The sequence below is a fragment of the Myiozetetes cayanensis genome, unplaced genomic scaffold (assembly GCF_022539395.1).
Source record: "Myiozetetes cayanensis isolate MyiCay16 unplaced genomic scaffold, myiCay2020 scf2-11, whole genome shotgun sequence".
Taxonomy (NCBI): Eukaryota; Metazoa; Chordata; class Aves; order Passeriformes; family Tyrannidae; genus Myiozetetes; species Myiozetetes cayanensis.
The window spans coordinates 82,891,610-82,916,072 of record NW_026087411.1 but is presented as its reverse complement, the minus strand read 5'-3'; the positions used below and the strand labels follow the sequence as shown (position 1 = coordinate 82,916,072).

Below are 24,463 nucleotides of genomic sequence, written 5' to 3'. Positions count from 1 at the left end.
TAGAAGTTTGCCACTATGGATATTGTTTTGGAAAAAAAGAGCATGATAAAAACAAAGCTGTTGAGATTATCCAAGAGCAAGAAATGGGGGTACGAATTTTAAAAGTCTGTATTGTTTGAAACATCTGATTTAGAAAGATCGATTCCCCTGTACTTAAGATCTTGACATATTGTGATGAGACTAGCTCCATCTAATGCATCTTACTTCATTACTTTCTTATATCTCCTCCTGTCCTCCCTCCTCAGCCTCCTTAACATTAGTAAATTAACTAATGTTAATTTACTCAGCCTCCTCAACATTAGCATCCTCAACATTAGCCTCCTAAGCACTAGTAAAAATTTCTTAGGGCTGTCAAGCCCTAAGGCTTGACAAAGGCAGCCAAACAGGCTGCCCAGGGAAGTGGTGGAGTCACCATTCCTGGAGGTATTTAAGACTGTAGATGTGTCACTTAGGCACATGGTTTAGTGGTGCACTTGGCAGTGCTGGGTTAATGGTTGAACTCAGTGATCCTGAAGGTCTTTTCCAGCTGATATCATTCTCTGGTTCTATGACTCTGTATCTGGCCAAGGGACCTTAACACAGCCTTTTCAGCACAGTTTGTGTAGAGAATATAATTTTACATACAAAGCTAATTTCTTAACTGGTGAGCTCTGATCGCAGTGTTTCAGCTAACAGGCAGCTTCCACATCCAGAGCACTATTAAAGAAATACCGTTCTGAAGTTTTATGATCTCATTTCCTCTTCAGATATCCAAACATGAGAAAAGTTTAAGGGGACCTGTGTTGACCAGCAAAACACTTCGAGAGACCTTCACGCAATTTGCAGCAGTAAAGAGTGCTCAAGCGTGGGGGCCCTCTCAGGTGTCGCAGCTGAGCTGAGCTGAGCTGAGCGCTCACACCTCGCCCCTCAGCAGGCGAAGCCGAACCGCCCGGCGCACCCTCCGCAGGGCCACGCTGCCCAAAGCCTGCCCGCGGCTGCGGCCCCTCCTTCTCCGGCGCCACAAAGGCCCTTCACATGTCTCCCGCGGGGCTCCCTGGCTCCCTCCTCCATGGACCTTCCGGAGTGAGGCGGCCCTGGAGCGGGAGGCGAGGGAGGCTCTTCCAACAGCCGCAGGAAACGCCCGTGTGTGGCCGAGATCAACACGAGTGGGGCACGGAGGGCCCGCACCGAGCAGCTCGCACCGCAGCGCCTCGGGGCTGGCGCCGTGCCTGACCCCGGACCCCAGCAGGGGCGGTGAGCCCGCGTCCCGCTGCCCCCGCCATGGAGCCGGGGACCGCGGCAGGTGGGTCGGGCCCGAGGCTCTCAGGGCTGCCCGAGAAGGAGGTGAGGGAGGGTGGGAGAAGGCTCCGGGATGGAGGCAGCAGCCTGAGGAGATACCCCCACCCCGTGGTGTCAGTGGGTGCCCCTGGCCTCGGGGAAATCCCCCGCGTGTAAACCTGGGACAGCCCCCTAGCCCTCCTGGTTCCCCTGGGACACCCCTGGCCCTCCTGGTTCCCCTGGGACAATTGCCTGGTTCTCCTTGAGGAAGGCCTCGCGTGGCAAGGTGTTGGAGGAGCGGTTTCCTGAGGAAAGGCTGAGTTTATTTTGTTTATTTGGAAGGAAACAGAAGCCTTTCCATGAAAGTTGCACTGCTTTGGTTATTGATAATGAAGAATATCAGCTATGAGTGTCTTCTCTCAATATTTATTCATATTCCTAGTTTTCTGATACGTTACAAGTCTGAAGGGTTTTCTTCATGTTCATTTCACCCAGATCACAAGTAAGAACACTGTATTGTTGTGTATTGGATAGATTCTGGGATTCAATTAGTGGTGTTAGTGCTCTACCTGTTAAAAAAAGGTTGCATAAATATCCAGGTATGACAGAATAGTAAAGATTTATCAAAGTTACCAGTATTTTTACCTGAAACTGAATATTTCTAATGTCAGTGAATTGAAATGATTGTGTCTGATCACCCTGTCCTCATATTTTACTTTGCATCTGTCTGCTGTTTTGTTTGTACTTTCAAAATGTTTATATGCTCACAAGGTTATTCTTTCAAACTTTTCCCCATGATCTTTGGCTTTTCTTCTAGAAAGGTTTTATTTCTAGAGATGTTCAAAAAATCTAGAATTAAAAACTTCTTTTAAAAAGTACTGGTTTCAGCCTTGCAGAATTTCTCCTGTTAGTTAGGCACTTCAGTAGTTTTTTGAAGGTCTCAGCTTTAGCTGCCTGTAGTGCAGCAGCTCATCTCACTGCAGTTAGCTGTCCATGGTACGTGTGTGCATCTGATCGAGTCATCTTAACACTCTGCGTAGTCTGTGAAGGGAAACAAATGGTTCTGGGTCACGACTTGACTTCACCACACAGTAGATGTACAGATGACTTGCCTTATTTTTAACATTTGAAATCTCTGTCTCTGCTCATTGATAATAAAGGAAGTCTGGGCAGCTGTAGCCTTCTAAATTTTCAATTTGTGTTAAGAGGAGATAAATCCTACCTCTAAAATATTACTGAAATCCTGAGGGATTATGCTTATATTCTTAAATTCTCTGAAATAGGGAATGTTAGTAAGCTTTAAAATATTTTTTCAACTCATTCATCTTGTTTGGTTTTGGAGAATTTGTAAAACTTTTAGAAACTCAGATTAATCAGAAGTTAAATAGTTTGAAGAAAAAAATCATGCTACATTTTAATCAAGTTTTCTCATGCTTTTGACATAAGTTATTTTACGTATTTATTATTTTCAATATTACTTCAGCATTTTGAGCCATTAAAAAATATACTGGAGTTACTGTTTAGGCTTGCTTTAGGAAAAGCAAGTTCTTCACTCAGTGAATATGTCCACATTACATAACTTTGTGTGTTATGAGTATAGGTTGTTTAAAACACAACTAACCACAGCTGTGGTTTAATACACATTTTTACAATAAAAGTTGCATAATTGGAACACAAGGCATATTTTGGTTCATCTTGATTATGCAGCTGTCCCATTATCATTGTTTATTATATACATGGATGACAGTATTATGCTAGACATACCAATTAAATCAAGTTTATTTTATTGTTGCTTAATGTTACAGCCTTATGTGTCTGCAGCTCAGCCCAGTTCCACTGGAGCACTTGCAGAGTTTTTATTGCTCCATCATAGTCAATATCTTGGTTTCTATTGTATAAAGCAGAATGAGGTTACAGAGATGTGGGTAATTTTTTTACCTTTATTTGCACTCTGTAATTGACAGACTAGTTAAAGTAAAAATCATGGCAACAAATCAGTTTTTCCTTTTATGTTTGTACCTTTAAGGACAGATCATATGCTTAAATTTAGAAGGAAAAGCAATTTTTTTTTTTTTATATTTAGGATTAGGACTGTCTGAAGATTTTTAGTTGTGTAGTAGTGATGAATGGCAATTTGTTTCTGTCCTGACAAATCCCCTTACTTTCAAATAAAAATTTCAAATGTGAAGAAAACTGAGCCCTTGAATAGCCTGGAAGCTAAATGAGTTACAGTCCATTTCATGTCTTATACTATTAATTTTTTTTCTTATTTTTTAAATTCAGATTATAGTGATCTGTGTAACAAGTAAGTGTCCTGTTGTAAGCAATAAGGTTTTGTTGATAACATTTGCAATAGTTTCTTCCATTATTAGCCATGAATTTCATGGGCAAACTTAGAAATCATGCCTAAGATCTACAATTCTTTGACATTAATGAGTATTACTCCAATGTTTAATTATTTTAAACAAGTTTAGGTTTTGAGTTTATGTTGAGGGACCTTATAATTTTAAATTACAGTATAATTTAGCCATCTCCCCCCCATTTCTCTGTGACTTGTCTGTTTCCAACATCAGTCAGAAAACTGTGTGTACCACTCAGAAAGGTAAATTATCTGAAATTCACCTGCCTTACCCATAAAGACCTGTAAAAGACTTCTGAAAAACTCTAGAGCGGAGGATTCACCTGTGCAAACTGAGTAACTCATCCTTTGATGTCTTGGTGCAACACATATTGTGGTTCCTCGTGGCAGAAAAACCCAGAACTGGCTGAAGAACTCCAGTGGACATGGGCCCAGGAGCTGGGAGAGGCTCATCCCAAGATCACTGCGGTTTTTCTTCAGGAAGCAGTCCATTTTGATCTGACTGCAAACTCAACTGCATCTTTTTCTAGGTTAATCCTTTTTAGGAGACCAGTTGTTCTAGTTCACATGCATTAATGCAAAGAATAGTGAACGGATCAGCCCTGGACTTCAGTTAAAGAGAGAAAATTATAGTTACCCCTGTCAGCTTGTTGTTGACTCTAGTGCGTTCTGGCACAGGGTGAAAAAAAAACCCAACAAAAAATGTGCACTCAAGGGCTGGGTTGTTCAGTTGTGTGTAGTTAGCAGTGGAGAAAAAAAAAAGAAACATTGAAGTAAGAGGCAGAAAATTATCTTCTGACAGTGGAGTGAGTGGAGAGTGCTAGGGGAGGAGTGGATGCCTTTGTGCCTGTAGTGGGCTCAGGGAATTGTCCTTGTTTTTGAAGATGTCACGTGTTTAACCTTAGCTTCCAGACTTTGACAAGAAGTCATTGGTGTGAAAGTGGGGACCACTAACTAGCAAGGTGCAGTCCTTTTGTGGGGTTGCAGGTCCTGTTTTCGGAAATAGGAGATTTTATAGGTTGTTAAAATTACTCTAATGAATGGCTTAAGTTTAGATGCAAGTTTCATGGCTTTAATGAACATTTTCCTTTTTTTGATCATAACGACCGATTTGAATTCTTTATGTTTTTTAATAATAATGTGAAACCTTTCTCCTTTGGAATGGGGCTAAATATATGAAGTTCAGACTGAGAAGAAAACGAACCAAAAATGTGACCATCTGAAACTTGTGGAGTGGGATTTTTTTTTTCTAATTAGTGGGAGTTACTTCCTCTTCACGTGTTTCAGACCATGTCAAAATCAAGGTGAGACTTACCAGAAAGGTGTCTTGTTGCCTGTTTATATCAGAGGTCCTCAAAGAATCTTACACCTCATCTCTGTTCCCCTTGGTTATGTAACACAGAGCTGTACAGGACAGTTCATGGCTTATTTTCTAATTATTTCTGCAAGTGAATAATTGCTCAGCAGCCTTCCATGGCTAGGATCTCAGCAAGGCTGTGGGTTCTGCAGGAGGGTTAGAAGGCTGGAGACAGGGAGATCCCTCATTCTCGTGTTGGAAATCTGGAGTCCCAGTCCTGTTTGATCTGATGTCAACCCATTGGGTCCTCTGAGGGCACTGCCAGTATCAGTTTGTAGATTGGGGGGGGGTTTCATAGGGAATCTCTCACCAGGTGGTGTCTGTGCTGTGCCCTGCTTCTGGCAGAGTTTGCAAGGTGTTAATGCTTCTCTCCTTAACACTCAGTAAGCACACAAATAGAGCTTTGTGTGTAAGTAGTTATTCCCTCTGAGTAACACTCGGTATCAGATATGTTTTGGAGGATAATTCTTGATCCTTTCCATTCCTGTTGTACATATTTTGGCATTAGCAGTTAGGACTAGACTAGTGACTTCTCTCTTCTCTTGGCTTGATACTATTCCCAGTCAAGGAAAGTTTTTGGTTTGGTCTAAAACTTTTTTTCTGCCTAAGCATTGGTGTAATTTCTATGTTGATAGGAGCAAAAATATTACTGATAAAACTCTGTTGCTGCCAATATGCTTTTAGTGGAATGTATTTACATTTGGTGGTGCAGCATTTCCTGAGAGCAACAGATTGCTGTGCAACCTTTGCTAATGCATGGTTGGCCAGGCATCCCTGTATTTCTAACAGCATCATCCGGTGTGTTATTTTCTAGAGGACTTTTACAGTGGTTTCTGAGAGAGCAGTTGTCCTTTTAGGGAACAATGAAAAACCTGAATCAGCCCGTAGAATTCCTGCTTTTTGTTAAACAAGCTTCTTTTTTCATGATCATAAAAGCAGCAAAGAGAAGAGAGATGGTGACAGTGACAGTAACAGAAAGGAGGCGAGAGAGCTGTATGTTCTCCATAAAATCTTTGAAAAATCTACTCTTTCTGGAAATACATGCAGGAATATTGCTATTTTTCATTAATTATCTGGTTTTAGACAAGAGATTTTAAAATTCCAAAAGAATGACTTCTCCAAAAACTGCTTTGATTGTGTCTTGTTTCTAGGAGACAAGGAGAACTAGTCTTGTGATCTGTCCTGCTTTTTTTTTTTTTAATAGCATCTTTACAAGTAATTATTCTAGAAAAGTAGTCATTCTTTTTCTCCAGAGTAAGAATATCTCCTTAAACTCACTCAGTGTAACACACTCCTACTGTAGGAGTCTGTATGTTAGAGGAAAAGGCCTCCCTCAAAATCCAAACTAATTATTAACTAAATTTTATTAACTAATATTTATTAACCAGTCATTAACTAAATGTATGTCCTAAGTGTTAAGGTGAAGTGCTATTTGAAATTTTGAGGATTGTGATTTAAAGCAAAATTAGGTGGTAAGAAACCATGGTGGGTATATGTGATTTATTAGGGATACATCTCCTTTAGAAAATGGTATTTTAGAATGGTGTGGGTGAAATATCCTTTTGCATGTCTGTATTGTGTTATTACCTTGTGCACTAAGGGTTTTTTATGCTTAAAACACTGTAGTCCTTTTTTAAAACAAAGTCAAAAAATGCCTCTCTCTGTTTTGGTAATAAGTGGTGAAAAAATACTACCAAAGTAGTATTTCATACTTCTCACTTGTAGCATAGTGGTAATATATCAGTGGCCAGACTGCTAACTTTGTGGGTTTGTTGCCGAGTATTTTGAATACCTTGCTGTTACTATTTACTCTTCTTTCAGTGTGGTTCCATGTATTTCATTTTATTCACAGCTTTGGAGGCAGTTCAGTTAATTGCATGGTTCTGTATTTGTAAACATGTCCTTTGATGTATAAGGCAAACAAGAGTCTTACACCAGTTAGTTGTCCCACAGGGGTGCTAATCCTTTGAGGATGAGAGAATTCTGCTTTTTTCCCTGGAATTCTTAGATATGAATTGAAAAGTTTTGTGAAATAATTTTTTGTAAGAAATTTTGCAGAAAGTACCATTTAATGTATAACTGCTTCCAATAGTGGGCATATGTGGTATAGTTCAGTTTCTAAAGGCTCACTCTTTAAATAGATTTAAGAATGCACTGGTGGCTTAGATTAGGTGTTTTTGCTCTGTCTCAGGTCAGGAATGGAGTGTTTCAAGTGGAGAACAGTAGCTTAAAGCATAGCTGTAGGTAAATAAATCCCAAGGAATTTTTGCAGTCTTGTCCTTTGTGCTCTGTACAATTCAAAGTGTCTGAATGGATGGCGTGCAAGGGATGTGCAAGAATTGTTTGAGCATTTCAGAAGTATTTGAAAGGTGAAAGAAATATTTAAAAGGCAGCGCTTTCTGTAAGTGTCCCGATGGATAAATGAATATATGATGATTTATGACTTACTATCCAAAGCTGAAGAGAACCAAAGGGAGAAATCAGCTTAGTGATAGCAGATGATCTGGTGAAAGGAGGACCTAAAATACCTTATTCAAACCTGTGCTGCAACTATTTCAGAGCTACTCAACACAACATTATAGTGCTAAGCATGTAGTTTTGTTGGATAACAAGAAAAAAAATAGTATTTTAACAAATGTTTAGATTTTCAAGGCCAGGACAAAAGTGTAAGAAGTGGTTTTTTAATTATTATTATTATTATTAATCTGGGAGTAATATTTTTTCAAGAAAAAATACATTAAACAACTGAATTAAAATGATGTGGAATTAGGAAAAAAACAAATAACTGCTAAATAGATAGGCTGGTTATTTTTAGTTACTTTTAATTTATTTTTTTCCTTTTCTGTTCCTAAATCCTGTGCTGTTGCCCATGACGTAATCCTCTAGTTAAATATTTTCTTTTTCTGACTCCTCAAGTGCCTTTTGCTCCATTCTCATTGTTTGTACCAGAGCTGATGAAATTACCTTCTTCACTTATTTTACTAGCCACTTGCATCACCGTACAGCTGTCTACATAGAACTTTCTGTAGGCTTGAGGCTTAATGTAGACTTAGAACTTCCAAGGGCAGCAGCACCAAGTGTCTAAAACCAGACACAACCTCAAAGTTTTATCTTTTAAGCACTGTGAACTTATGGTAAAAAATTATATATATTGTGTTTAAGTGGAAATAACCCCCCTATGATTTCTATAGTCAGGGGCTTAGGGGTTTTTTGGTGAGGGGGACAGGATGTCAAAGGTTTTTTCTGATGTTAGTATTTTTAGTGTCTTCATCTTTGTTTTAGTGGAGATAACATGTGAATTTAAAATTTTGCTAGAATAAGCCTATTTGAAGTGCTTGCTATTTCCACAATTATTCTCAAACACTGCCTGAATTTTATTTTTATAGCTGGAGTGCAGCTCATGTTTGTTTTATTCTCATATTGTGCACAGATGCTTATATTTCTGCTCTTTTGCTCGATGATTTAGGAATGCATTAGAAATAAAAGAATTGCCCTCACTGTTGAATAGTTTTCAAAGTCAAGAAAATATTGTGCATAATTTCCTTAATGGAGTCATAGTGAAGTAATGTTTTTGTTTTCTATTTTTCTAATGAAGTAGAGATCAGAGATGGAAGAGAAAATCAAATTTGGTATTTGAAAATATCAAAACTAGCATTGGCTTTTGCAATTATCCACTCAAAACCACCAGGGAAGAGTTCCAAAGAATACACTGAGCACCTTGCCAAAACTGTATCTGAGCAAGATTTTGGATGGAAGTGGAAAGTTGAAGTGCTGGAAGCTGAAGTTCTTCGATTACGACAAGAACTTATTTTGAACCGGATCTGTCCAAGATTCCGCTTGGAAAATAGTAAGTTTCTCAAATAATTTCTGACTATGTTTCAGTAGCAGGGAGCCAAACAGCTTTCATGTTGCCTGTAGCATTTCTTTTACCTAGATATGAGAGTCTTCAGTGTACAGCTTTTGGGTTTTTTTCCAAAGCTCTGAAGTAGTGGAACACTTAATTAATTTGTAATGGGATTGTGCTTGAGAATTTGGTCCTTAAGCAGAATTTACATATTTAACCTTCAGAATCAATATGTATTATACAGAATAATTGCAGCAAAAATTGTCAATACAAAATGTTACTCTATAACCTTGGAGATACTAGTTTGTAAGAATACTGATGTACCCTATTTATATTTGGAACATGTTTTAAAGACATATGGCATATTTTTTAAGGACTTTACAGATGTTTAAAATCTGAATTTAAGCCTAATGTGTTGGAAGTGCTAATCCCAAACGTATATAACAGGAAGGTTGGGCAGGCAAAAGGCTGTATGTCTGCTGATTCTGTTAATGTATTGCGACTGTGGATACTGTGAATGGGGTTTTTTATGGCATATGATAAAATATTGTGAGTCTGATATTGTAGGACTCAGGAAGGAGGCTGTTAGTTAAAGAAGATGAAAGAAAAAAAGAAAAAGAAAACAGATGGGTTCAGACAGCACTGTTTCTCTGACTTGTGCATGTGGAGTGAGTCATGCTTGCTCCAAGAGATCAGTGGCACAGAGTGAGCTTGGAAATCAGGCAGTGGAGGATATCTCCAGATTCTGGAAAGATATTTTGCTGGGAGATGGAGGTCAAAATGCTCTGGGCTGAAAGAGAGAGACATTTTGCTGTGGAGGGGATCTCTAAAATCAAGATGTGTAGTTGATTTATGACTTGAGATTTTTAGAAGTTTCCCTCATAGAAAACTTGATGAGGCTTTACCACACTGCATTCATACTGAAAGGGTGGCTTCTTTATTGCCTTGTGAAATTTCTAGTTTCTAACTTTGACTGATGGGGGAATGCATTATTAGACTTTAGCTAGCAGCTCTAATGATTTATTAATTTAATTTTTATAATAGGCTTTTTTTCTCTAGAGAAGTGGTTTAATGACTGTTCATACTTAGTTATTGTTTGTGTGTCAGTTCAAGAGGTAGTTTGCAACAGGTGTCTTATCTTGTGAAAAACTGATTGCATATGATGCATATGATCAGGAGAGATTTATTAACATCTAATGTCTGGTGAGGTTATTCTAATTGTGGATTAAGCAGAACGTAGTAAACACTAATCAATTAGCAAAACGTAGCAAATAAAACCAATTCATCTGCAACTTCTGTGTTCTAAGTCTTGCTTTTGAAAGATTCTTCAAATTTTAGTTGTGAGAAGGGAAGAGAAAAGCAACCATCCCTGGCAGATAACACCCCTTGCAAAGGTGGTTAATTTTCATTGCCCTAGTCACGGTGAAGTTTGTTCACAGACATAAAATGTGTTAAATCTTTTCTAATTTTAGATGTCCACAGCTACACTAAATTTTCTGCGCTTTCTTTACCTGTCCAGGGAAATAACATGCTTACTCTGCAGTTTATGGTTTACTTGACCCATTGCAATATTCACTAATATGGATGTGGGGAGTTGTCTGGCTCTGCAGAATGCAGTCCCTCTGCATTCTGCTAGCAGTAGTCTGACTAGCTGAGAAAAAGTGCTGTGATTCCCAAATCACTTAAGTAAGCTGCTCTTCGTGAATAGCTTTTTTAATTTTTTTGGGTCTCAGCAGCCTGTTGAAGCATATCTGACCAAGTCTTGTTTTTTTAGTGAAGCCAAACTTAAATTTCAGTCTATTTTTAGCTAACGGACTCATAAATAGTAGAGATGAGTATCTGGTATCCATAATCCTTCTGTATTTCTTGATTTCTCCAGGGTTCAAAACCAGCACCTACTGATTCGAAAGATTAGTGTGTAGCCATTTTTTCCTTGAAATGTTTGTGTATTTTTATGACTACAGTGTTTATAAACCTGTTAGACAGAAAACCTCTTGACATACGAAATATCTGTGGGAGTTCACATCAACCTCAGCTGTATCTCACACTGTCCGAGAAAAATAGGGTGTAGTCTTCCCCTTCAGGATCTCTTAACCACTTGTCTGTAACAGCACAAAACTGTGTGGAAAATCTGAACTGAATAGATTTCTTCTTGCAGGTTTCCCTTAGCATTGAAAGGACACTTTCAAATTCTTGGTGTGTAACTTTGAGATGGCCATTTTTTTTGTGATAGTTTGTTCTTTTGACTCTTTGGGGTTTTTCTCCTTTAATTTTGGTATGGCATGTGATCTCTTTTGATAATGCATTTGAGCCATGTGTTATTTTGGAAAGAGGATGTCTGTCATCAGATGTAACTACTGAGTGGGCATTCATGATTACAGTGATGTTGGAGACTACACCATTGACATCTTCTGCTGCAGGGAAAAAAAAAAATCCTTTCTTGTGTGTTGTGCCAGTTTTGAGATGTTTTCAAGCTCATGGAGATTAGAAGCTAGAGGGTGATTACTTATGAGATATGGAGGCACCGGGAACTTGAATCTAAATTCAGGAAAAAATTGGTATAAGTGCTGTTTCATCCTGTTCACTTGAAAGCTACTGTGGATCCATCAAGCCATTTTTGTAGTTTTTTGTTGATGATATACACAGCCCAAGTCTACCACCCAGTATCACACCAGAGACGTGCTCTTTAGGGATGAGGATAGCTAGGCTTGTTCTGAGTACCAAATAATCTGCAGATAACATGGATCCTTTTCCTCCTCTACTCATTTCTCCAGCCTCATTTTTGGACTTGGTGTTCTGCTTAAAATAATGCAATCTCTTGAAAGGGTTTCAAACCTTCAGCTTTTATGTGGCTTTCTTGTGTTTTGTTTAACAACTCTATAGATACAAGAATACCAGGGTTTCACAAAATCCACCAACAGAAAATCTCATGCAGTAAGGATAACAGTAAGGATAACAATACTGCATTTGTTTCTGCTGGACCCTCTTGAGAATTGTAGAGTTTGAGTCCTTCAGCCAAGGTTCACTTTGCAGCTGTATCTTTCCTGCTCTGCATTCTGAGTGCAAGAGCTTTCCTCTCCCACCTGCTGTTTTTAATAATAATAGTAGGTCTTTTCAGAGGCTTCAGGAATGATTAGAGACTGCCCACGGAGTTTTATTTCCCTGATGTGAGAAATTTGTGAACTCTTTGAAGCTGTGATACCTGTTTTCTCTCTCCACATAAAGTTGCACACAGTATGGATGTGCAAACACATGAAGGAGGAAAAAAAAAATGTATTTTTTTCAAAGATATGTTGTGTAAATTATTTTTGTCCCACCTGAATAGTTCTTTGTCATCAGAGACCCTTGAAAAGTTAGAGGTACCTGAGGGGGAGGAGCATGCTTTGCTGCAGGTACACTGTTCGGTGGTGTGAGTTGTTACAGTTTAATGTGTTTATAAAATTGCTGTGGTGTATATTCAATGACTGCTGTGTCTGCAAGTTCCTTATTTGACTTACTGTTCAGTTGCCTTTCTGAATACAAGGACTCTATTCCTTGGTGGTGCTTTTGGCTGTACATCAATCATCATCATCTGAGGAGAAGCAAATCTTTTTGTAATTATCTGTTCATTATTTTTCACCTTGACAGTATTGTCCTGACAACTATGCCCATGAGTAGAAAAAAAGTCAAATTTCATATTAAATCAAAGTTTCCAGCCTTTCTTTGATTCAGATTGAAATTTCACAGTAAGGAGGATAGAAACTTCTTGGTGTTATTCCAAGAATAAGGATATAAGGTATTTGAGCCTTCTGTTGTCACTTTGCTTTGGGAGCTGCATGAAAAGATAAAGGGTCTTACAAAGCATTGACGAATTGATAGATTCATGGATTGAAGCACCTGTCCTCTAAGACAAATTCCTTCACTGTTATCAGCTCATAAAATCAATGATCATATTGTTTCTTGGCAGGCTCCTTTAAAGAGCTCTGAAAAGCCTGCAGCTGTTACTCCAGCTTAAGAAGGCATAAATGCAATACTCTACACTTTTTTTTGCCAAGTATGTATTTTAAGAATGACAGCTTAAAGGATAGATGTTTATTGCCTTGGTTGGTTTCAGCTGATGCTCTTGAAGGGTTCCAAATCAATTATCCAGGGTATATGTTTAGCAAAACTTGTATCAAGTGTGTGTTCTCCCTTCCTTAGCTTCACCTTCAATTTTGGTTCATGTTATTACGTTCTTATGCAGTGGGTAGACATTTACTGAACTGCTTGCTTCTCTAATTAAAATAAAAATCAGATTCTCTCCACACTGTCCCTGTTCAGAATTAGTTTAGTCTTCTTTTATAGATAATTTACGGTAGAACTTCATCTGCCATGCCCTGAAGTCCTCTCCTGTTCTCAGCCTCCAAAGTAGTGTGTGGCTGCCAATCCACCCTACTGTAACGTGTCTGTGTGTTTAGGGAAACTTTGAACTCTGAGTCAGAATGTGATTAATGTGAATGTCTGATACTTAACTGTACCCTGAGGCTGTGTTTAACCTTGCAGGATATTCTATTTCCTGTGTCAAAGAAGCAACTTGTATCTCTTTTGAAAATAAGAGCCAGAAAAAAAAAAATATATATATATCTCCTGCTTCATTCCTTAACTTGGTGTGTTTCTTGAGGCATTTAGTTGTACATGTGGAAAAAGAGAGCAACTTCCTTTGCAAATTAGTATCGATGAAGACACTTCAGTCTCCTTTTTTCTTACTAGAAGCTCAGACTTCTTGTGAAAGTAGAAGCATATAGAACTGGAACAAGCTCACTCAACAGCTGAAGTAAAACTGATTATAAATGATACCCTACTCCATTTTACCAGCAGTCTTGTTTTGGCCATAGAATTCAGCCTTCTCTTGCCTTTCTACTTTCCTGTAAGTCATGGCTTGGGTATATCTTGCTCAATAGAGAGAGATGTAAACTCTGGGTACTCATCTTAAAGCCCCAGCATTTCCTTGGTAGGCAAAGACAGGATCAGATAAGTTCTGCTTTGGTGGTGGTAGGAAAAGTGATGGCCAGTCAAAAGATTTTCTAATTTGATCTCAAATTTCTGAAAGGGTAAAACTCTCCATCAGGACTTAAAGTAACTTGTGATGTTTCCTCTGCCTCCTTACATTAAAAGGAGTGTCGAGAGAACATAATTGATGATACATTTTGTTTAAGCTCATTTTCAAAGACAAACCAATCAGATGAATTCAGAAAGGTCAGACCAAAACATGCAGATTCCTTAGTGAATACGTTATCTGTAGCCTCATAAAGGAGTCTTCCTTATTAGTGGGGATAGCAGCAGTCCAAATCTGACTGAATAATAATAACACATTAATCTATTAGGAGAAATTATTTCCCTCTCCAAAAAGTAGATTAAATAGTGTGAAATATTTACATCAACTGTGAGTAGCACTTAGCAACAATTTTAGTTCCTATGGCGTGGTAGTAAGGTAGAGGAATTACCAAGTTACCATGGTGTGCTTATGTAAAAGCTATTACTTCAAGTCAGTATGTTTGAATGAGCTGCTGTTACAAGTTACTGTGTCCTGTCATCACTACTTCTCCCCTGGTATTGGGCAGAAAGCAAGAAATGCAAAAGCACGACAGTTGCAGAGTATTTGTCAGCCTCTGAGGGGTACCTTTGACTTCTTTCTTTGTATGCCTTCCTTTTTCCAAGGTGAGAGCATTCTCCATTGGGCAGCAGTCAACACTTAGTTTGATGTTACCATGGAAAACAGTTATGATTACAATGCTTAGGGATGTGGTGTTTCTGCATAAAGACATTCTTCCTCCCTGCATCTGCCTTTCCCCTCCCCATCTGACAAAAAAAGGGTATCCTTCTCTCCATACAGATCTGTAAGGGAAGCCCAGTGTGTCATCTCAACATTTTTTTCTCTAAGGCATAATGGTGTCAGACAGAAGGTACTTCAAAAATGAACTATCATTTGACATGTAAAGTGTACTAATGTACTCCCGTGCTTCTACCAGTGGAAATAATGCAAGTAGGCAGCATTGCAAGGAATGTCTCACAACCTAAAAAGTATTTTATTTTTTATGAGGAGAGCAGAGAATTGAGAACAGATCTGTGAGATGGCAAAAATGAAGTTAAATTGTGTTTAGTACAGATTTATAGGAATATGGCTCTTGCAATATGATGATGAGATAAATCTGTTCTCCATAATTGTAGTGACACAATGGGGAACTTTATGAAAGCTGAGGCCTTTTCACGATAATTAAATAAGTTAATTTGCAATCTGGAGAAAGCACCAGCTGGAGTGTAATGATTCATTGAAATCTCAGAGTACTGCTCCTTCCATGGATAACAGGTCTGTTTTGGTTGTGGAAACTTTCTCCCTTGGAAAGCAGATGCTTTCTATCTTTTCCGATGGCATTGCTACAGCTGTTCTAAGCACATACTTAGGGTAAAGGGACCCAAGAAGCATCCTTTTCTTTCCAGATTTCTGTGTAAGCAATCCATTCAGAGGCAAAACCAACCCAGTTGTCCCAGCAAGAGGAAATATTTGTTATTATTTTATTAATTGCCTGTAAAGTTCAAGTTCCTTATAAGATGAATGGTGATTATTTGGAATAAAGTTCATAAAAAAAAGTGGGTTCATAATATAGTATAGATTAATTTCTTTTCTTCTGGGTTAGAATAGTAGTTTTGGTGAAAAATAAATGTATATGGTAAAAGCAGGTTAAGAAGTGTGGCCATGGCAATTAGGATCCTCTTGCCAATAAGTCTACTGTGGGAAGCTATGGATTAGTCAAATTTTTCACTGGAAATACAGAATCACAGAATGGTTGACGCTGGAAGGAACCACTGAAGTTCATCTTGTCCAAGCCACTTGTCAAGTATGGCCACCTAGAACCAGTTGTGCAGGAGACAGCTGTGTCCAAACACCTTCTGACTGTCTCTGTGAATGGAGATTTGACAACCTCTTTGGGCAGCCTTAACCTAACTCAAGCTTAGAATCTCAGTTCCTCAAGCAAATCTTTGTTTGTGTCCTTATGTATATATAAAGAGAAAAACTAAGTATTTATACCGTGTTGTATTCAAGAAAAGAGTTGTTTTTAGGAAGGCATACCCTAGCTGATTTCTTAAGGAGTCCACCTCATTTCAGCCTTCATTTCATGCATGTTATAGAATCATAGAATCAGCTGGGTTGTAAAGGACCTCTGAGATCATCAAGTCCAACCCTTGATTCACTACCACTACAGTTACTATAAGACCATGGCACTAAGTGCCACATCCAATCTCATCTTAAAAACCTCCAGGGGTGGAGAATCCGTCACTTCCCTGGGCAACCCATTCCAATGTCTGTAAAGAATTTCTTCCTAACATCCAACCTAAACCTCCCCTGGCAGAGCTTAAGACCGTGCCCTCTTGTCTTACTAGTAGTTGCCTGGGAGAAGAGACCGACCCCTACCTGGCTACAACCTCCTTTCAGGGAGTTGTAGGGAGTGATGAGGTCTCCCCTGAGCCTCCTCTTCTCCAGGCTAAACAACTCCAGCTCCCTCAGCCTCTTCTCATAGGACTTGTGCTCAAGTCCCTTCACCAGCCTGGTTGCTCTTCTCTGGACCTGCTCCAGCACCCCTGAACTGAGCTGCCCAGAACTGAACACAATACTCAAGGTGTGGCCTCACCAGTGCTGAGTACAGGGGAAGGATCACTTCCCTGCTCCTGCTGGCCACACTGTTCCTGATCCAGGCCAGGATGCCATTGGCCTTCTTGGCCACCTGGGCACACTGCTGGCTCATGTTCAGCTTCCTGGCAATCAGTACTCCCAGGTCCCTTTCCACCTGGCTGCTCTCCAGCCACTCTGTGCCCAGCCTGTAGCGCTGCAGGGGTTGTTGTGGCCAAAGTGCAGGACCCGGCACTTGGCCTTGTTGAACTTCATCCTGTTGGAACCAGCCCAACTCTCCAGCCTATCCAGGTCCCTCTGCAGAACCCTCCTGCCTTCCAGCTGATTGACACTCCCCTCCAGTCACTGGCTGATACTTCATGTCTCTTAGCAAAGCTCAGTTTGTTTTACAGTGTGAAGCATTTTTAATAAGACATAATATTTCCAGATCAGTACCACCAGTTCAGACCCGCAGTCTATAGGTAACATTAATTTACTTAGTATCTTGAAATATCCCCTATCTAGCTTAGAACTCAAGTTTCAGTCATGTCATTGAGATGGTCAGTATTGCAAAGCTTGTCAGATCTTTTGTCCTACTGCTTGATGAGCATTAACTGACCCAGATCTGTGTTTGTCACCTGATTATTTATCCTTTCATATCTTTGCTGCAAGAATTCTTTATTTGACTTGAACTACAAAAGATTTGTGCTGTCATCTACAGAAATCCCCTAAAATGAATGTTTATATCCTCGAAATCCTTCTCAGTTCTTACTGAATTCTAAACATTTAGATGCTTTATGTTAGCAAAATCCTTAACAAATTGAAGTATATGCTTCTAAGCCTTCAGAGAAGCATTTATATCCTGGCATTGAGCAATCCATTGAGAATTTTAGATACTCAATCTTATATTTATTTCTGTGAAATTATTCCTAAATGGGATAAAGTATGTTAGCATGCACCTTAGCATTAAAAAGCATAAAAAAGCACCCTAGATTTTAACAGAGGACATTTATTTTTTTCTTCAAGGTGGTTATAAAAAACCATGGAACTGCAGATGAAAAGTATGGGATACACGGCTTCTAAATTATCTTCATTTGGAGAATCCTGGAATCTTATTATTATTTTTGCATTCTTATTTCAGAATAGTGAAAGCAGAAATTTGGCTTGGTTCCAGGTCAGGAAAACAATAGTGTGCCAAACACAGAGGAGTTCATGAGTGCAGAGTGTTGGGGTTTTTTTTCAACCAGCCAATTTTGTTGGTAATGAAAACAGCAGAGTAGAGATGGTTACATATGAAGAAAAGGCAAAGAAAGCATGTGGGTTTTTTAATAAGAGAATAAACCTGATTCATCATTCATGTAAAGTGCACTTCAAACAAACCAATCAATGAAGATTAAATGAAGAATAACCGAGAGTCCTGAAAAATGCAGAAGTGGACATAATTTCACTTAGGTTTTCATTTCCTTTTAGAGGTTATTGACTGAACACCTACTTGTAAAGCAGAATGCAGTATCATCAGAGAGGTTTCTAATATTGTCTCATTTTTAATTGTCTCTTTCTTTTAGAAATGGAACTGAGCCTATTGAGTTTTAAGAGAACTTTACATGTCTAACGTCATTGTTTTTGATTTTCAAGTGATAATCCATGCATATACTCACACAATGAGAGAGTATTAACAATGTCTAATGCTTGAAACCGAAGTAATTTTTTCTTTGCAGAATTCAGATAATGTATTCACTTTGTTTCTTGCCTATGCCACCTTCAAGCCTGTTTTCTGTTCTACAGTCCCTGTTGGTGGTGGAGCTGCAGGTATATTAAGTTTTGCAAAAGACTTGAAGACCATTTTATCATTTTACAGCAAGTTCATGAGTTGAGGACCCTTCTTCAGTTTTTAAATGCTAAACTACATATGGCATGTGGCCTTCCTCATTCAAATGCTGTCTGGTCTGTGGCAGTAGCACAGGTGTCTAAGAAAGCATCTTCCACCACCCTTGCTGCTGCAACATGGATATTATACAAGCTGCCTCTCTCACTGCATGTTGGGTATGAGAGAATGAATTTGGGAGATGGGGTTGATTTTGGTGTTTGCCAGAGCTCTGCTTTCTCAGGACCAGCTGAAGACTTCCCATTCTCTAATCATGAGGCTGGTTGGCACCTCGCTGCCCTGATGAAAGCCTCTGTGTTTGGTGGTCCCACTGCAGTATGTACATGTGAGTTCTAGTGCCTACACACCTTGCTGACATACCATACACAGTTTGCAAGTCACTCCCCTGTCCCTTAATAACTTCTGGTTTTCAGGCCATAGTCTTTCTGCAGTGGTGAGTATTTTTAGAGCTGTGTAGTTCTTCAGCCTTTACACTCCAAGGCTCTTCTTGTGACCTTTGCTTGGGGCTCAGGATCTTGCTTTGTTTTTCAGGTCAGGATCTTGCCATAGTAAGGAGCTGATGTCCTAAACAGGAATTAAGAGTTTAAATATTTCCTAAATCTTATGTGTTGTATTTAAGAAGGCTGCAAAACTGCTCATGACTAGATATTTCATTACATATATAAAGGCATTGTAAAATTTTGTGGTCAGTTTACACACACTAAATTTTCATATTTGATGTTCCAATAAATTTAAAGTCAAATGCTCTTGAAATTTCTGTTTAAAGATTCTTGTTACTGTGAGGCAAGCTTAATGCTGTTTGGTTTGGGTTTTTCTGTACTTCATAACCACATGGTGTGAATGTCAAGACTGCTCTCTTATTTAAATAATAGGTAAGTACAAAGTGATTAGTTTAGCTTCTTTCAAGCGCTAAATTATAAGCTATTTCTACGCATTTTGAGGGAAATAATGAGTATCTCCTGGTAGGTTATTTATTTTTTTTTAAAGATAACTGCCATCTTCACAAATAGCTATAACATATAAACAAGTAAACATTTTTAAAGCATTTTGTATTACTCATTTAACTGGGAATATGCTGATATTGGGGACTGTAACATGATTTTCTGGAAGCTCATCATGGTACAGGAGTTTGATATCTCAGTGAATAGAAACCCAAACATAAATTCAACATTGTCTCCTGCTGGAAGGAGTGTTTCATTGAACATGGTATCTCTTTTATGTTTGGTTCCTGTGGATATCGCTGTGCTATCCTTCCCTTTTTCTTCTCTTTTCTTCTCCTTTCTTTCATCTCTGCTATTTTTTTTCCTTCCACAAGAGAATCAGCAAACATACGTATGGTTTTTCTGCATGTAGTTCTTGCTTTCTTCATTTGACTTCTGGCATTGTATTCTCATGAGCAATTTTCATGTTGCCCCATGGGATTAAGAATAGAATAAAATACCCACATAGTGGAACTCATAGTAAATGAATTCCCTAGAAGGGCATATTTTCCTTAAACAGCACCAAAACCAACTTTCAGGTTTTTTCTTCTGGAATGTATCTTGCTCAAAACCCTGGGGAGAGAAGACATGAGAGATTGGTGCCTGTTCAAGTTAGTCAGACCGTGGGAAGTGTGCTTTGCTTCTTTGCTTGCTTTCCAAGTTTGGGCATGCAGGGAATTTGGAAACAGTGTTATTCTATAAAATGTTAGGCTGGCCTTAAAAGCCCAGCTTTTCCTATGTCCTGGAAACAGCAGCTGATTTCTCTACAGCTGGCCCTTTCATTTTGAATCAGTTGGTACCAGTTCTGTGCAGTTCAAATACATCTGAATGTTAAAGGCATGAAATTCAACAATAAATAAATTAACCATGTTTCCAGTTTTGATCTTGGTAGCAGTGCCCTCTTTGGATGATCTGGTATGTTTCCAGGGACTAAAGTAATGGTCAGAATTCAATTTGAAATTGTGAATTTAAGGAATTATATATAAAAATTTTTGAGTAGTGTTTTATTAGCACACAGAACACTGTGGATTGTTGCCTAGGGATATTTTCTGTGTAAAAAATGCTTTTTTTAACTTGCTATGAAATGAAACATTTATTTCCTATCAGGTCAAACCAACTATAAACTCTTTTATTAATTTAAGAATGCAAAGACAGAGGAGTATGGTATTGCTTTGAATCCTTGTGGAAAATATGAAGAGTATATAAAATTTTTTAAGAGAGGAGAAGAAGCTTGTGGCTCTGCCCTGGTAAGCAGGGCAGAATCAAGAGTTCATCGGATGGGGTTCTAGCCTTGAGTCATGGCACCAAGATGTTTATGTGTATTGGTCTTCCACTTCACTGCTCTTGCTTGTTTTGAGTGTGATCTTTTTGCATAGGTTGCATGTAGAACAGGTGTCTATTGTCATCAGTACTGAGTTTATGCCAAGAGGTACTGTCTTAAATGTATTTAGTGTGAGAAATGGGATGAAAGAGATTCTACAGCAGTACATGAAAGTAATTTATCGGTGTGAATGCATTGCATGCCTTCTGTAATGTAGTTTGTCTGTCTTTGAAGTAGATGAGATGAGATAGATGGTGACTGGAGAAGCTTTTGATTCTGAATGTTTTTCTTTGTTAAATAATAAAAAAAATCAAGTGGAATATTCTGTTCAGCTTTGACTCTGTTAGAATTCCTTACCTGACTGGGGAGAAAGAATACACATAAAGGAGAATATCTTATTTGATGCAATTATAGTAACAGACCTTCACTGTCTTTTAAAAGTAGTTGGAGTTCTTAAAAGTAGTGAAAATGTTTGGGGCATCAGAAATTTACATGCATTTTCTTCACTGGGAATTAATGGGAGTATAGATATCACTTAAATTGTTTGTGTTATAGCTGCCTAAATTATATATGTGAAAGCTTAAAATTCCTGATAGTTTTAAACTCAAAATTACTGTAAGCATAAAATGTCTTGTTCACAAATAGACACTACCTTGTGAAAGTTTTGACTTTAATTTAAAAATATCATCTTCTTCAACAGCTAAATTCTAGGCATGGGAAGTCCTTGGGGAAGAAAATACACATGTAGTATGTGATTTTTGCACGAAAACACCTCCCATAAGCATACATGATGAAACATTGCACAAATATAACTTTCACCTTTGCATTTCAGGAAAACCAGATACGTCTGCTGAAGCTCTTCTGAATCGGGAATCTATAAACCCTGCGAGTTACTCAAGCCAACTAGAAGACTCTGGATGTGATGTCTCTAATGACTCTGCATTTGATTCTTTAGGCATAGCTTCAGATTTTCACCAATCTGAGCAAAATGTCAAAGTTCCCCCATTGAACCTTTGCCATGCTAGCAAGGAGCAATCTCTGACTGCTCCAGTGCAGTTTTTGCAACATTTGCTTGAAATAAGAAAACTGTCAGAAGGAGGGATCCTACAAGCAGACTTCTCAGAGCTTGAGAATGATTCTTTCACTATATGCAATTCAGTGTCTCAGTTACTTGATGGACTGACTGTTTTTTACAACAATCCTAAATTTCCAGTTTCGAATTGTCTTACCGAAGCAGTTTGTGTTTTGGTCAGTTTAATAACTGATACTAAACTATCTAATCATGTTTTAAAGAAGTGTTTCAAGAAGCTGGAAGAATTTAAGAAAAATCTAATTCAAATTATTTTAAGAAGCAGCAGTATCAATAGGGTAAGTTTAAAATATCTTCCCTCTTTCCTACCCTACTTCAGTATAATGTAATATTCTTCTAGTTTTATGCGCTTCTTAAATATCAGTTTGTCGTCTTATATTTCAAAGAGTACCACTCCGAGATTTTTGTGATTGTATTTTTTTGTGCTATGGGCAATAAATGCTCTACAGCATTTGAAAAAGTTCTTGTTCATGCGTGCAATAAGTTCTGTCCTGTTCCTGAGTGTAGGTCTTTTAGGAACCGATAAAAAGGCAGTTTAAAGCAACTTTATAGAAAATATGAGAGAAAAACACATTGTTTCTCTCGATGAAGATATATTGTAGATATTCACAAAGTAATGAATATGCAGTTTTTTTTATTCTTTCTTGAGCACCTAAATAAAATAGGTTGGTTTACTGCAGAAGATCTGTCACTCTTTAGATATTTGCAAATTTGTGTTTTAAAAATAGGGCAGCAAATGAGGGAAGAATGCAGAAATAGCATGTCTCCAGCACAGACAGTAAATAGCACTGAATTGCATTTTCTTTGTGTTCATCAGTCTGTGTTGTTCCATGCATTGGTTTGTTAGTTTCCTCATTCAACTGAAGTATTCCTGGCCTGTCTTCATAAGATGCCCCACAAGTAATGAATTCCATTGCCTGTTTTAGGATTTTTGCTTTTCATTCTGACCTTTAGAGTAACTTGGTACAGACATGATGGTGGTATTGTTTGAGACTTACATGTACCAATTTAGTGTCCCAATGTTTGTAACTGCATTATCATTATGCTAAATGAGGATCCCCTGTAATCCTTGGAGCCTAAAGAATGCTGACCAGGTATTAGGTGTCTATTTTAGGGTGAGCTCCAAAGTTGTCTTAGCATGAGAGCCTAGACACATGCCACACATGTGGATGGATGTACCCATTTGCCTTAATTTAATATGAATCTCACTATGTATTGACTATTTACAACAGAACAAAAACATCAAACAAATATTATTACCAAATTAAGAGGGAGTTGGCTAGGAAGGATATACCTGTATTTTGGTCAGAAAGTATTCAGAATGAAATCTTTCCAGGACTAGAGCCTTGTGTCTGTAATACCAGAGTGCTTTCCATTTCAGTGTCACCACAGTGTGATACTTAGTTTTTCGTTAGAGGTGTGCCTGGCCGATATTTTGGAAGAATGTGTCTTTATCTTCCATTTGTGTGGTGCCAGGAATGGAGTTATACAGGTGTAACTCCTTTTTTTTTTTGTGTGTGTGTGTGATCACTAGATACACAAAATAGAGAGTTTGAGCAGTCCTTCATTGAGAACTTCGTCACAGTTGATGATGTCCAGTATTTCCACCCTTTCCCTTCCTCTACCCTAATGGGAAGTCAGTAAATAATTAAAGCAATGTTAATTGTAGGAGAGCAATCAAGAGGTTATCCGGAGAGGGATTATTTGTTGATTGGAGGAACCTGGGAAAGTTTAAGTTAAGCGAGAGAAAATACCCTGATAGATCAGGGATGTTTCAAGTCTGCAAAATGCTTTTGTAAATCATTTGGAGTATGTCCACTTAATTTGAAAGAGGCGTATTATGAATAACTTCATTAAAACAGATGTGTTTTTATTATGTCTTGCTTCCACCAAAATACTGACTTAACAGTCATTACTATGGGCAGCCATTACATGAATCAAACAGATGAAAAGAGTTTAAAACTATATAAGCCAATTACTAAGGTATAATTGTGGAGGTCCCCAGATTTCTAGGGGAACAGGGAAAAAGTTGTGTGTAGTAATTGCAAGGTTTATAAAGATTAGTTGAAAAATCTTTTTAGAGGTTTGGTTTTCTTTAAACTGAATTGAATATGGAAATACGCAGAATTCAGAATTAGTAGTCTAAATTTTATAACTAATTCTTCATATGCTATGTACCAAATATCTCCCAGGGATCCTTTATAATTCAGTTTTAATCATCACTGTTTACTCAAGTGATGATTGAACTGTCAAGATTATATGTTTAAAATAAAATTACCATTAATTACAAGGCTGGAAAGAGTGGCAAACTGTGTGAATTTCAGTTCCAGGAAGATGCCTTAATTCCTCCAGTATAAAAATATTAAGAATTTTACTGTATCTAATCTTACTGCCAAAAAGCATTTGTATAGACAGCCATCAATAACAGCTTATAGTATTTGACACAACTTTCCCTTTACCATCCTCACCTATAAAACTGTCAAGAGCTTTCAAGGACAAAGGGCTGTGAGAAACACCTTCGAAAAGTGAACAAAGAGCAAAGGGGCTGTGGATTACATTTAATGCCTCATCTTCGAAAGCAGTCTCAGCATTTTTTAGAGCAAGTTAAATAACTTTGAGAATTGGAAAAGAGATAATTATCTCTGCATTAGATATAAAGGAAGAAAAACAGCAGCAGAATTACTTGCTGTAACTGTTGAGTCCTATTGTTTGAGATGTTTCTAATTATAAAGCATTGGAAGCTACA

The 24,463-nt window shown here is 38.2% G+C and overlaps 1 protein-coding gene across 2 annotated transcripts in view; it reads left to right on the top strand.

Annotated features, from left to right (window-relative positions):
• Positions 1–24,463, top strand: part of MEI4 (meiotic double-stranded break formation protein 4) — a 127,535-nt gene that overhangs the window by 53,717 nt on the left and 49,355 nt on the right. The window contains exons 1-3 of one of the 2 annotated variants that reach the window (XM_050314266.1): positions 1,010–1,282; positions 8,569–8,820; positions 21,460–21,995. In XM_050314266.1, coding sequence (XP_050170223.1) covers positions 1,261–1,282; positions 8,569–8,820; positions 21,460–21,995 — 810 coding nt within the window. In that variant the 5' untranslated portion in view covers positions 1,010–1,260. Of the gene's footprint in view, positions 1–1,009; positions 1,283–8,568; positions 8,821–21,459; positions 21,996–24,463 lie in introns of those variants that run through there. The other variant, XM_050314265.1, reaches the window with a different exon arrangement.